The sequence below is a fragment of the Saccostrea cucullata genome, unplaced genomic scaffold (assembly GCF_032062105.1).
Source record: "Saccostrea cucullata isolate Sc308-1 unplaced genomic scaffold, CSIRO_AGI_Scuc_v1 ctg1287, whole genome shotgun sequence".
In the NCBI taxonomy this organism is placed as follows: Eukaryota; Metazoa; Mollusca; class Bivalvia; order Ostreida; family Ostreidae; genus Saccostrea; species Saccostrea cuccullata.
The window spans coordinates 131660-147696 of NW_026923009.1; the positions used below are offsets into that span (position 1 = coordinate 131660).

The 16037-nt window shown below is 32.1% G+C and overlaps 1 protein-coding gene across 1 annotated transcript; it reads right to left on the bottom strand.

Moving 5' to 3' along the window:
* Nucleotides 1-213: 213 nt before the first annotated feature.
* LOC134262926 (uncharacterized) lies at nt 214-11585 on the bottom strand. Its single transcript, XM_062745249.1, has 4 exons — nt 11488-11585; nt 7838-7931; nt 1918-2081; nt 214-675 (listed from the first exon to the last, which is right to left on the bottom strand). Exons 1-4 carry the CDS (start codon nt 11507-11509, stop codon nt 395-397), a joined length of 561 nt encoding a protein of 186 aa, XP_062601233.1. The 5' UTR covers nt 11510-11585; the 3' UTR covers nt 214-394.
* Between the last annotated feature and the right edge of the window lie 4452 nt (nt 11586-16037).

The window sequence follows — 16037 nt, forward strand, 5'->3', positions numbered from 1 at the left end:
TTCAGAACGTGTGGGTTTGGACGCTGTTAGGAAGAAAATTAATGTAGCAAATTCCTGATTCTGGTTCTTCTCATGACATTATTTCTTTAACTAGTTTATGTAAATTATATTCTTTATTAATACATTGATGATATCAAATCTTTAAAATAATTGCAACTAATATTTCATAATTATAAAATATTTTAAAGTTCATTTAGATATTCTGTACAATAGAAATGTTAAAATAAACAATGTAATGACGAGTGGTTAAAAATTCTGCATGAAAAGTTCTCTTTTTGAAATACATGTATATAATGGAATATTACAAGAATCAATGAAAATCAGATTTTTTTTTCCTTTATATAGTTCACGTGAAAGGCATTAACAATGAAAGAAAAAAAAGAAAATGAGAACACTAGACACTGTATGGCGGTGGGTCGTCTGTATTGTTCTCGTCTTTTTCTGTCTCGGGTAACCTGACTGTTATTCCTTCTGCCCCCACTCTTTGTGTTTCAACTGTACCCGTTCTTTGCGTCTGGTGTTGTTGATTGGTCGGGGGAGATACAGGGTTATTTACCGTATTCTGAGATGTTGCTGGCTGCCGGTTTGTTACGGGTAATGCTGGGTTGGTAATAGTACCCTGTGGAGCTGCTGTTGGGATGAGTCCCGCTTGTGGAGCAAATAAAACTTGCTGTCCTATATTTTTTTTTAAAAAAAAAAGGTAACTTCTTTTACGACAAGTGAAGCATAGCCTGAAGGGTCGCCTGAGTATATTTAACACTGTAAAGGATCTAAAGAAGTTTTTTAACTAAAATATTTAGTTATGGTGCTCAAAAGCAAGAGAAATACAATGATCAGGGAGGTATAAAAATAAATTTTCCAGGCTAGCTAGTACTAAGCGATCAATCTAAAAGTTTCTCTCAATTTGTCACTATCACCAAGTAATACCATTACTTGTGAACTGTAAATAAGGAGAATGTAGCGAAGATTTTCAAAGATATTAAATACATTTCCACTAAGGATTCAAAACTACCCAACACTTGCATCACAACCCTGACTCACGGTCCATTAAATTAACAATTTTGGAAATAACAAAATTTAATACCTATAGGAACAGAAAAAAGGATTTTTAAATAAGTAAATTTATAAATGCATTATCACTACATTTATTCAACAGACACTTTTAGTAACACCACAACTCTAGGCCAGGGGATTTTGATAACAAAAAGAAGAAGAAGTATCAAATTTATCATATCCATTATGCACTTTGGGAATCTAATAAAAGTCCTGTCCTACATGTGACACCGGATTTTTTTAAAGCTTGGGCCATGAAATTCACAATACTGGAATTTGCGCATTTGCTTATTATTGCTTAGTTCTTCATTAACCTAATAAAAATTTGTGGTATCCAAGAACATAGAAGACAATTTTTTCTAGAAATTATGTTATTTGCATTATATTTGCATCCCATTCAATAACGTGATGGGAACATTTCCCTATAGCCACAAATTTCAAACTTTAATTTGAAAGAGGCAAATTTTGTATGCCAGAATTGTCTGAAATTGATTCAGTGAAGAGAAGATGAAAATGTTTTATTATACCAGTATGTTAACATATGATGACCGAAGAAAACAGATAGCAATAGGTCACTTGAGTGACTCAGGATCTAAAACTTGTAAAAAAAATCATCTGTGTTATATTCTGTCATTTATATTGTTAAAATTATAAGCTGTCTGGGCAATATTCTAATGTAAATACAGCTTTGTTTTCCATAACTGTATAAATCATTGAAAATCAAAATAAAATTTTAAAATCAACAAAAAATTGCATTCTTCCCGTTTATATTCTAATTAATTAAAGAATTTTCATTATATAGATGAAAACAACAATAACAATGAATAATACACATTGTATAATTATAAGATTTAAAGAATTTACCTAACTGAGCGTTAGCCACCCTGGGATAACCTTGTAGAACTATTGCCTGGTTGTGCGGCGTTCGTTTCTGCCTCATTTTACAGGCAACAAAAATAATTATAGACACTACTAGTCCAATCCCTACCACAGTTCCATATGCAATCCCAAATCTATCAGCTGTTGATCTACAGTAACAAAATACGAAATATATTTTTTATAAGGACACATGAAGAAAATAATTTTTCTTAAACTAGAGCCGAGCTCGTTGCAAAGCAACGAGTAGGTCTTCCGTCGGAGCTGCGGACAGGGAGAAATGACCTTGGGTCAAGGTCATTCCACGTTCTAATGTTAAAGCAATCTTTTAAGGGTAGATGTCATCTTATTTATGTTTTACTATTAAAAGAGATAGTAAAGGAATGTTTGCGACCTTGACCTTGTTAAAATGACCTTACGTCACACCATGACACACGCTGGTGATAAGCAATGCCATTTGTGTGCTACCGTATTGACGAATTCTTAAGCTATACTTTTTTTCGATAGGCCTTGTCACAGCTAATACGTGTATACATGTGTAAATCTAGGTATGAAAGCGTTATCCTTTCTTTATCAAAAGTCATGGTCAATTTTAAGCAATGTTTAAAGCCGGTTAAACTTCAAGGTCAAAGTTCATTATATGCTAGTATTTGAAATGATTTTATCACAGGTTACATACATTTGATTTTTGTGTAATACGAAAACCCATTCTCTTCTCATTCAAAAGTTATAATCAAGATTAAAATTGTGAAAAGTAGGTCAAGCCTCAAGGTCACGTTGTCAAAATCAGCGTATCGGTATTTTAAAAAATGTTGTTACAGGTAATACACAGTGGTAAAATAAAAGCCCTAATCGATCTCTTTTCTCTCAAAAGGTATGACTATGGTTAATATTTTTGAAAAGTGGGTCAAACTTCAAGGTCAAAGGGTCAAAAATCATAATGAATTTTCAAAGGCGTTGACACAGGTATTACATGTACATGTTTATAAAATGAAAGCTTTCAATAGTTATGGTCAATTTAAAGCAATGTTATTTTTTAAGTAGGTCAAGATCGAGGTCACGGAGTTAAAAATCACAGTATATTTGAAAATCAGATGTCACAAATAATGCACATGTGAAATATGAAAGTCCTATTTCAACTCATTCAATAGTTATTATCAAGTTTAAAGTTCTCGTGACAGATGGACACTGTCAGACTGGTTGACAAATAAGGTTTAATGTGCCCTAATAAAAATAAATACACGTTATTTGAACATGATAAATTAAGAAATACGAAGAATGAAAAACTAGAAAATATTAGAAAAAAATTGCACTGCAGCTATATTCAATATCCGTGTTTTTCAACTGCTTGAATCTAAAAATATTATTTACCATGTGTCTCTAACACATTCCTTAAACTTTTCTACAGTTAAACATTCCTTACAAGCGTTTTTAATAGTCCTTCTGAGCCTGAACTTGAGATAATATGGATGGCACTGTAGCTCTCTGGTGATCCATCTCAATTTTTTTAGAACAGCTAGCGAGCTACAGATCTGCAGCATGACAATTGTCATAAAGTTAATTTTACAAATTCATTTGAAATGTAACAGAATTGAATTTTATGAAAAGAATTATTTCTAATGCTTATTTTTAACATATGCTAAAATTATTTACCTATCAAGTTAAGTTAAGACAGTAAAAAGGAATTTGATACTCAGTATTTATCTAAGGAATTAGTGTCAATCCTCTACCTCACAGCGTTCGACTTGTATGATAATTACGTATGTGTAATGAAACTGCCGTGAACTATCCCGGACGTGAACATTAGATGTACTGGACATTCCGTCATCAAGAAAATATAGTTTTACTCTGGACTATTCCGAGTTACCAAAACGTTTGTATGTATGTCCATGTGTGAGCGTTTCAACCTGTCTTTGTTTTATGTGACTTGACTTGATTTATTTTTCAAAATACAAACTTTAACGTTTTATTGCTTGACTTTCGTTTTAAAAACTTGTGTTACTGTCACCAATTATATTCTATTAACTTTGTTTAATTGTCGGAAATGCAATGCAAAATTCAGGAAATCAAATGCAGCGAAAACTGGTACCCCCCCCCCCCCAAAAAAAAAAAAAAAACACAAAACAAAAAACTAGTACATGTAGTACATGTACACACTTCGATGCTCGATTGTACACTCTAGAAATTAAAAAAGTTTATGAATAAAAAAGTTTAGTGAGGCATACTCATCTCTGCCGACCTTTTCTTAAATTTATTTGACAACCTGCGAATTAAAAACAATATCGCGTATGATTTTTGGTTAATATTAAAAAGTTATGGAGTAATCATGGATTTCAAGCATTGTATCATTTCAGGGGGTTACGTATCGCAATGAGAGGAAATTTAATAATTTAATCTCTTTTAGTCCAATAAACACGAAAGAAAGGCTTGGAATATTTGTATGAAATTACAGGAAGAAATTTTGCATTTGTTAGAAGAATTTCTAATTATACTTTTTTTTTTCTCGTATTCTTAAATCTCATGTTGGGTGCTCTTCTGTGTAAAACAGCATGTAGTTTAGTTAATATCATGTACATGCACATAAAATCGTTTCATTGTGATATTCTAGCTTTTTATTTGAGGAAATAAAAGAAATTTATGAGCATATCATTCGGAAAAATACAATGATAAGTTATGTAGCAAATTATGCAAAACTCAAAGTTACTTAATTTTATTTTCGATTTTCATGAGAACTGAAAACGTCACTTCCACTTACAATTTACTGTGTGCATTTGTCATGTTTATTTGTAATTGCTAATTTAAACAACATCGCAATTTTTCCTGAAATAAATTAAGCAACAATTAGAATAACTTGATATAGGCCCGTATACATATAACGATTGCAATTACTTCAAAGTTGAGAGGGAGACGACGGCGCCTAAAAAATGTGTACCTTTCCAATAATATAGAATCATCCGTTCAAATTAAAAACAATTAAGTTGCAGTAGTGATATCCCCGATTCTTTAAATAACGAAACTATAATGGACTTCACAAGGGTAGAATTCAAACATTAATTTATGTACATGTGCAATTACAATCACTATCAAAATTGGCAGAGTTATCGATAGGTCATCCTGCGTCACCTTTCAGTGTAACCGATGGACTCGTCCAGAGAAATCATCTATACCTGAGCAAAATCGCAGCGCCTCTTATTCATTCTTCAAAGAATAGAATCAGACATTTTATCTTTAAATACTCGTACATGTTCAAGAAAACCTTTATATTTGTGTCTAGAAATATTCTTACGATTTACGCAAATAACAAATTCTTGATTTTAAACTGAGTAAATCGATGACTAGCATCGTTTTAAGGCCGGTTTACACTATGCATCTTGACACATGCATCTAAACTCATGCTTCAATTTTGCCTCATGCATCTTCTTATTTACACTATGTGTCTTGATGCATGCATCTTTAGAATACTTTGTAAAGATGAAATTTCTCTACTTAGAAAAATAACAATACCTTCAAATTTCATTTCCAGATTTTTTTTTAGCTGAACAAATTATTCTTAATTTCCTTTTTATGATAATTCTTAGAAGAAATAATTCATATTTATTCCAAAACAAAAACTCTTTTATATCATAATAATCATATAAGTTTTTCTAATTGTAGTTTTAATCAGTATTTTCTGTTTTTGTGTATCTTGGGAAGCTATTTTTGAAACTAAATGAAAAAAAATAAGGCTTATGATTCAATATCAACTCTGACCTTTATTTTCATTGGTCAGTTCCATGCATCTTGAAGCACGGAATAGAACAAGTTCTATTCCATCGTTCAAGATGCAACACCCATTTAATTTGACACAAGGGGCATTTACACTGTGAATCTTGACACATGCATCCAAGATGCATGTGTCAAGATGCATAGTGTAAACCGGCCTTTAGATAACTCTGGGATTCGCGTAAAAATCAAAGAGCGGTAATGTTGACCTCCGGAATGTATATAGGTCAATGCATGCGCGATCGATAAACAGGTTGCACAACTGTAAACAAAGCAGTCAAGGTCCGACGAAAATTCACGATGCATGAATAAAATGACAGTGAATTATTTTAAGCTTGATTTTTTTTTAATAAATAATGCAACATTGAGTATCAATCGAATGAGAGATGATAAGTATTTTTCCTATCTCCCGTCTTGTAATTCAAACTAAATACAAGGAGAAAGTTGTCTCTGAATAATCTGTATGACATCCAGCTAGAGAATACGTTAAAAACTTTATTTCAACAAAGTTTAACATTCAGTTTAGTTAAGTATATTATTCTTATCCAGTTTATTTCAGTTATACGTGTTATACGCGTACGCATAAAGAATTCTTCACTTGCCGTATAAAATTAATCAGTTACCTGTACATAAAGTTTGCTGCTCATTCAATAACACAAGATTCGAACAAAATAACGTTTTCATGAGATCAATAAGATGTTAAAGACCCATTTCAAATCGATAACCATATCGAAATATTTACCGTTTTTGAGTTATAATGCAAAAACTTTCATGCTCCCTTGACCCCTAATTTGAGGGGCCAGCCCCTTTTTAATGATGTCAAATGATAGATCTTAAAATTATGCACAATATTTGTGAAATATATCTTAACAAATTATTTTTAGTTTAAAAGATACACAAGGAAATATATGTAAAATTTGGCGCTTTTAGGCATTCTCATTTTTGACCCCTATCTAGCACCGTTTGGAGCGCAGAAATCGAAAAAGAAAAACCGATGTGCACAACTTCAATTCTTCTAGTATTTAAATGCAGTAGACATTCTGCTCCAGCTTTTGTCGTTTCTGAGCCTTTGTCTGAAAACGAACAGTACCAAATTTTCACTTAAAGGGAAATAACTCGAAAGCGGAAGGGAATTTTTGAAATGTATGAAAACATTTTAATTGAGTTTTGTAACGTCCAAAAACTCTGAAAATTTGAGCGAAATCCGTTCAGAAATGAGCGAGTTACGAGGTCTCAAAGATGGCGTCTAGGAAAAAAAAAAAAAAAAGAATAATAGGGAATAATCTTAACCATCAGAATCAGTAGAAGGTCTTCCGCCTGAGCGGAAGACCTTAATAAAATGTTTTGATTTGGGATGTGATCTGGCTTCCACAATACATGAGGGTTTAGTCTTTCTTATTACGCCTTTACAGTTTCTTTTAATTTAATTCCACCAAACACAAATCTGATGTCAATGATTTAAAATAACCTGAAATCAATAACTTTTACATATGCCAGCTCAATTTTATCTAAATACATGTGTACATGTAAATGAAATGTTTATACTTTAATGTCTGTAGACTTGTAACTACATTGTAGCTATAGGGACAAGCTTTCAAACATTACCGCCGAGCATACACTATGAACTCAATATTTACGTGTAATGTGTTGTGGGGTGGGGTGAAAAAAGTTGGTATTACAAAATTATTACAAAATATTGAGGGGCGAAGTTTTAATGAAAATAAATGAAAATGAACGACAAAAGAAGACCAGTCCCTCCCGAAACTACGTGACGTGCAATTAACACCACGATCGATAGCAGATATATATCAATTCCTGAAATGTTTATTTGCTGATAATAGCTACAAAGGTATGATGAGTCGCCGTACGAGGAAAACTTACAAATAATAGCTGTATACTAATGTAAGATGAGTCGCCGTAGGAGGAATACTAACAGATAATAGCTGTATACTAACGTAAGATGAGTCGCCGTAGGAGGAATACTAACAGATAATAGCTGTATACTAACGAAAGATGAGTCGCCGTAGGAGGAATACTAACAGATAATAGCTGTATACTAACGTAAGGTGAGTCGCCGTACGAGGAATACTAACAGATAATAGCTGTATACTAACGAAAGATTAGTCGCCGTACGAGGAATACTTACAGATAATATCTACAAATGTATGATGAGTAGCCATTCGAGTAATAACTGTAACAATAGGTCCTTGCTTCACAGACAAGCGGCAGACAACAAAGTGCTGCAAAAAAGTAGATTTTAGGATTCAAATGACAGTCTGCTCTAAATTTCACAAAAATTTAAAATGTACTAACATTGATATTCATCAAGAGCTATAAAATAACATTTAAATGAAAATAGTATGAGGTATGCAGCGCTGCTTTTTTTGGTTGGTTTCTTATTTCTTTAGGTTTTTTTTTTAGAAATTGTTTTTACGTCTCATCGTGATAAGAAGAAATTTTAACAAAGATTTGTTTAGAGCAATTTGATTTATTATCTTTGCATAAAATTTAAAATATGATATGTACATGAAAATTTAAGTCAGAAAGTTAGAAAACATAATGAAAGCTGTTCTCTTAATCAGAATATTGTGCTTGCAAAAAAAATCCTATGGTGGCATATTTCTGTCCCCTTCATGCAAGATAGATTATGTTAACATGCATGAAAATTATGTCAACATGCAAGATAATTATAATGATATGCTAGTTACCATTCTTGTATGAGAATCTGATTTTAAAATGGTTAAAATCACGAATGTAAGCCCGTATCTGACATCGTAGTTGCAAGTTGCGGTCTACTTATGTTAACATGCGAGATAATTATGTAGACATGCAACTTATTTATGTGAACATGCAAGTAAATTATGTTAACATGCAGGACACTAATGTTAACATGCGAAATAATTATGTAGACATGCAAGAATATTTATTTTCACGTGCAAGATAATTATGTTAACATGATACTTATTTATGTCAACATGCGACTTAATTATGTAAACATGCGAGTTATACTAAGTCTTTTACATACAAGATACAGTGTATTTATATCAACATGCAAGAAAATAAGTTGCATATCAACTTTCAAATCTTGCATGTTAACATAATTATCTTGCATGTTAACATAAATAAGTCCCATGTTGACATAATTATCTTGCATGCTGACATAAGTCGCATGTCTACATAATTATGTTGCATTTTGTCAATATAATTAACTTGCATGTTGACATAAATATGTTACATGTCTACATAATTATATTGCATGTTAACATAATTTATCTTGCATGTAGGGGGCAGGAATATGCCACCATAGAATACATCCATTAGCATGAGTTAACTTACAAATATCTTATTCAATGCAAAAAAAAATTAACTCTAATAAAATTACTACATTTGGTACTTGTAACATTAATGAAAGCATTTTAAATCGCAGTTAAAAAGATAATGTGCGAATTTTTTCATTGAATATCAATATTTTTGTGAAATAATCCTAAAACAATTTGAAAAGTATTGGCTGGAATAAGAAGTTAAGAGCCATTCTCTGTAATGATTTGAAAATTTATATATATGAGCTGTGGCACGCATAGTCTCAGAATTTCTCCAAACTCTCTATGATAAAAGTCATTGTTACCCTAAACTGAAATCAGGCAAAAATTGGTTGGTATGTTTTATAGTTACCATGGCAACATGTCCTAAAGTTCGAAAAATGGCATTTTAAAACATGTTTAGAGCCCCATAGTTAACATTTGCGGCAAAGCAAACAATTGGCAATGACTGCTTCCAAAAGTTGAAGGCCAGATGTTCCAAATGCATGATAAACATGTTTGGTAAATCAAGTATTACATACGTTACTATGGTAACAAAGTATTCAGAAGTAAAAAAAATATTCATTGAATTTTATAAAGTCATACACGTAAAATAAAATGCAATTATAGGATGTAATATGAGCAAATAATAGAAAAAAAGAGCCTTGAAACATATACCAAGAACAAAATATGATATTTCATTTTGGTTGGCAATGGTTGCCAAGGTTTTTATACCACAGAGAGCCTTCAAAGTAACACTCTGTGTGTTTAAATCTGATCTTATCTTTTGAAAAACACATTTCCTCATAACTAATGATCAATTTTAAAAGATGTTGGTGTGCTCCAAGCTTTCCCATTTGAAAAAATTCAGATTAGATTCTTGAAATAGAGCGTTGCTATGGAAATAAGCAGAAAATATATGCTTTAAAACCTGAAAAATATTTTCTTTCCTTGGATACGTACCCTTAAATGTAGATTCCCAACACTTTTATGATTGATATTTATTAACAGCTAATTTGACTTTTAATTTTGACTATCAGCCAATCTCTAAGTGGATGCAAGAAGTTGGCACACAGGGTTTAATATTGATATAAAGTTCACAAAATCGAACATTTTCCCTTCTTGGTAACCATAGCAACAGTGTTGTTTTCTTTATCAAATTTTATCAATATATGATATTCAACTTCAGTTCTAACAGATAAGTACTATTCAAGCTGAGTCCTTTAATTTGTTTCTTGATTAAATGGCAATTTAATTCTTAATGCAGCAAAAAATAATTCACTTTAAAGCACTGGTACTTTGTTTCCATAGTAACACTGCAAAGTAGCAATTATACCAAACTTTTCTTATGGTTTTGGTGATGGAAGGTCCTAAGGATGGGTATTTGCCAGTCTAGAATTTTCATGTTTTTCCTCAAGACAGTAGCATTAACCCAATCTTTGTTACTCGTTTTGCATAGTTACACTATGTTACCATGGCAACCATTAAAGTTATTTATAGAATAGTATTGCTTATACTTATATACTTAAGGTCAAACATTTTCATTGTTTTCCTTAAGTCGTTGATTGAGTTTGAGCATGTAACACCTACCTTTGGTGAATACGGAGTGTTTTTCAGCATATTTCAGCATTTTAAATGCATTCCAAATGTACCCTTGGTTACCACTTACTTAGAGATATATTCTAAACAGTTTCTTTACAGTATAAGTGACATCAAGGTGTCATGTTTTTCTGAGAGTGGTTTGTTTGCTTTTTCTTGTTTTTATTAAGCCACAGTCAAGATTTAAAGGGGCTGAAAATCTCGATTTTTCAAACTTTTCCGGCTGTTGCCATAGCAACCGAGACACTTAGCAGCGATATTTTGTTTGATATTTGTTTCTGGTGTCAAGTACTAAGCATGAGTAAAGTTTCATCAAAATCGGTGACCATGCGTGGCAACGAAGTTCAAGTGGTTACAGAGAATGGCTTTTAATGTGTCCATCGTATCAGGTGTGATCGAATTGACAATTAACTCAAAGGTCTCAATTGTTAAACTTTGTATTGTATAGTTATGTAAATTATGAGTAATGTAAGGATTTTTCGTTAAACCGAAAGTTATTTCTCTTATCAAAGGGTTAGGTTGGTCCCCATGTTAGTGCATATAAAATCTTCCATATTTATGTGTAAAATGGTAGATGTAAACATATACCAAAATGTGATGTATCAAAAATCAAAGCGACTTAGCACGTCGTATTATGTAGAAATCATTTTTTTTTATTATATGTTAATGTACCAGGGTGGGTATAATTTAAAAAAAAAAAAAAAAGTTATGAAACTTAGCTACACTGTAACCAAAGAAGGATGTGAATTAAAACATTTCTATTGTTCTCAAACGGCGATGACGCATATACATGTATAGAAAATTATTGAACTCAATGAAATAATAAAATACCGTGAAGGTCGATATCTTCAAATGTTAAATAATAAACTTGATAAAAAAAAAATTTAATAAGACCTACCTAGATAAAATGTCGTCAACATTTTCCGTCATTGATTTGTTACACCTGGATGAGTTCTAATTTTAGATTATCAGGTAATTTAAACTGCAAAGGGAACCTATACGTAAGAATTTATGTATGCACATAAGATTTCGGTGAATGTAAACAACATGTGCATAGACCAACTTCAAATTTCACATGTATGTTTACATTCTAAATGTAGTTAAATGTATAAAAAAAATACAATACCTGAGTGTTTTAAGTTACATGATCATGTTTAAATGTTTATGATGAGTAGTAATTTTAGGCTCAAAGGTAAAGAAGTGATTTATCATTAAATTCTCAGTGTCACAGGCATCCAGATGCATTGCACAGACTATTCAAGCTGTGTTAGGGTAATTAAGTGTAGAGCAATGTCTAGTGTGGTCAAGAATAATGAGCTTTTAATAAGTGGAGCAATAGGAGCTATGGTTCGTAGAATCGGGAGCCGTGTATTGAGTTAAGGTCAAGTTAGAGTATGTCAGTTTGATGAGAATTTGATAAAGATATAATATGTAGAGTTGGAATTAATTAATTAATAGGACGGTTCTAATGTTTTAGTTAATCATCTATTAGAGCTAAGATTCGTATAAAATATTAAGTGTGACGTATTTTAAAAGTAGGGAGTGCTTTACTAGGATTTAGACAGTACATATTCTAGCATAAATGTGACATCTTTCGTCTGTACTGTGCCTCCTCAATGTATATATGTCAATAAATTAGTGCATTGTTTACTGACTAATCATTGGACTGAGAATTACAAAAGTTACCAGGATTTATGAAGCAATGATATAGTGGAACCAAAAAGTTATAATTGCTCGGTCACTTCCGTTGCATATTTTTGGTGTCAGAATAGGATTCCAGCATTTCCTTGAATTTAAGTATAATTATTTGAACCAGTGTGTTTTGTGTGTGTGTTTTAAAAATAATTTAAATTGGGTTAATTTGTGAAGCCGAGTGAATTCTTTTAAAAATGGGGAGAAAAGAAGGCATAGAAGTGTACATGTATCTCCGATTCCGTCACATAGGATGTTCACAAGTCAGCGAGAAGCTAACGATAATAGTAGAGAGTCAAAATCTCATGTTACGCCATCCAAATTCTATGGAAATCATGTTTTCGAGAGTTGGATCAAAACATATTTGAAAGAAGTCGTGCTAACAAATGGAGACCTGAGAGGGAGATTGAAATGCTACCGGCATATTTGAGAGGCCGTGCAGCTGATTTGTATGAAGATTTAGATCAAGAGGTTGAAGAGGATTTTGATAAGTTACTTGATCGTATGAAGGAGGGATTTTGTCCAAAAGAGTTGTAAAAAATGTATTTCATAGAGTTATGTCAAAGAAAACAGCTAGCTTAAGAAAATGTTGAAGATTATGGAAGTTGGCTAGACGTGCACACGGAGGAGTTTCTCCAGATGAACATGACAGGCTTATCATGGATCGAGCATTTCTTGCAAGGTTTGCGTCCTGAGTTACCACGATATGTTATGATGGCAGATCCTCAGAGTTTTGAACAGGACTTTAGAATCGCAAAAAGAGAAGAATACAATGAGCAATTAATAACTAGTAGTCAACCAGAGCCTGCTAAAGTTAACGTAGTAGCAAATGAAATGAAGTTATTTTGGACTCTTTTGAAAAGATGACAGGGAAGTTGGATATAATTGCAGGAAAGCTAGATGGTCTAAATCTCACATCAATGAAACGTTTGGCACCTACTCGCCATGTCCCACCTCAAGGCAGTTATGAGTCAAGAAATCGTCAGATGGGACGTTATATTTATGGACAGACACAACTGAGAATGTCATTCGAATGGACATTATGATCATCAGTGCCCTGTGACGACATGTGGTAAAGTCTAGAAAACAATCTTTAACACAGCACATGAAAAAGTACCAAAGTTCTTATGATGAACCTGAGCCAGTGTTTGTGACCATCACTAACGGTATGTACTCTGACATTTCTGGTGAAGAAGAAGAGAACTTTGGAGAAATTTTCACTAATTATTATTCTCCTGTGAGCAGCTTGTCATTAACATCACTAGAGGAAACGATGGAAACCCTTAAAAGTCCAGAAGAAGGAGAGCCCCAAGACCATGAAGTTTTTTTTTTATTTATACAAAATTTTATTCACATAAGTGAATGGGATTGGGCAGCAGGCAAAGCCTATTTTAGCCCTCTCCCTACAAGGTCAAAATGAACACACAATATATAGATATGAAAATAAATAGACAAACATAGTAACAAAAAAACAAAAGAAAAAAAAAGTAGAAAGAGAGAAAAAAAAAAGAAAAAAAATTTTCAATGAAATACATGTACCGGTTAGAAAGCGTTGGCATAAGTAACATACATGACAGTTTCAAATAAAACGTTTGGTTGCTGCGATGAAAGCATGTACTGCTTCAAATATTTGAGTATTAATACATAGTGCATGATTGGGACTACCATACAAAAGTAAATCAAGTTCATGAGTTTGATTACAATCAATAATATTTTGAATTGTTTGGAAAAGTACATTTCTTGGAGAGTTATATTTTAGACAAGCAAAAAAATAATGATGAGCATCTTCAAGAGAGTCAATACAGTATTCACACATTGGTGTTTCTGATAAAAATTGGTTATATAAGTCTGCCTTTAAATTACTTGCATTATTTCGCAATTGACAATGTATTATATTGTACTTTCTTATTCCAAAATGATAAATTTCTTTACCCTTTTTACAAAAATAAGAATTTAAAAGACCTTTAAATGAAGATATTCCAGGAGCATTTCTGATATAATCAGGCAAGTCATTCCATAGTTTAATAGTTGATGGGAAGAAACTTTCCATATATGATGTAGTTCTAATAGAAGGAATTTTGAATTCTGCATCATTATTTCTAAGATTATAGGGGTGGTTTGTAGGACGAAAAGGTTCAATCAAGTCCTTTAAATATTTAGGTGAATAGCCATTTATGATTTTATATAATAGTAGCAATTTATGAATATTCCTCCTAGTTTGTAAAAGATCCCACCCTAATTCATCATACAATTTTGATCTAGAGGAATTTGATCTTAAGCCAGTAATGATTCTACCTGCTTCAACTTGGATATCTTCTAAAAGTTTTGCATCTTTTTCAGAATAATTGTCCCAAACAACATCAGAATATTCTAAAACAGGTCTAATAAATGCAAAATATATCTTAATAAGTATTTTCCTTTTCACCTTATACTTAAGCATTCTGAGGATATTTAGTCGTTTTGTAGCTTTTTCATGAATTAATTGTATATGCGATGTCCAGGTAGCATCACTTTGAAAATGTAATCCGAGGTGGGTATGAGATGCATTTTGAATAATGGATGGGCCATGATGACCAAATGTAATAGGCGGATATTTCATATTTTTGCGGGTGAAATCAACATTTACAGTTTTGTTTGGATTAAAATCAACAAGCCATTTTTTTGACCATTTATCAATTAGATCTAGATCACTAGTAAGCGACTGTGCTACATTTGTGGCTTCTTTTTCTACAATAGCATATAAAGAGGTGTCATCAGCAAAAAGGCGTATATTGTTTGCTAAATCATCACAAATATCATTTATGTATAGGAGAAAGAGAAAAGGTCCCAAAACAGAACCCTGGGGAACACCAGCGTTTACTGTCTCATGGTTTGATGAAAAGCCATCAATTACAACTTTTTGTTGTCTATCACACAAATAATTCTCAATCCAGCCTAATATGTTGCCATTAATACCATAATTTTTTAGTTTAGATAAGAGACCTTTATGCCAAACTTTATCAAATGCTTTCGAGATATCACAAAAAATAAATCTAACATCTTTACCTTTGTCAAGACTTGAAATTATAGTGTTGTATATTTCTGCTAGTTGGTTCACAGTTGAGTCTCCAGGTTGAAACCCTGACTGATATTTGTAAATTACATTATTATCTTTCATAAAATTATGCAATTATTTAAACAAAATTTTTTCCATTATTTTACATAAGACACTTGTAAGGGATATTGGTCTATAATTTGATACTTCTTGAACACTACCTTTATTTTTAAAAACGGGTGTAATCTGTGTTAGTTTCCAAATATCTGGCAACTTTTTTTCAATTAGTGATCTATTAAAGAGTTTTGTTAGAGGGGTTTTAATTGTGCTAGCTATTTCTTTCAAAATTCTTGGGGAAATACCATCAGGACCAGGTGGTTTACTGCTGTCAATGATACATAATTGATCGTAAACTTCATTTTCAGTGATAAATATTTCAGATAAAGTGTCAGTATTTTGTAATGGTGGACCAGGACCATGAAGGGGAATGTCTGGTTCATCTGTAATAGATGAAACTTGTGCAAAGTATTTATTAAGGACTGTAGCCTTCTCAACTGGATGGAAGATAAGTTTACCTTTCGATTTAAGTGGTGGTATTGGTTCATAATTTTTATTTAGTTTTGATATTGATTTGACAATTCTCCACCATTTACCAGGGGGGATTGATTTATCAATCATTGAGGATATTTTTTTGTTATATTTTTCACGGGATTTTCGAATTT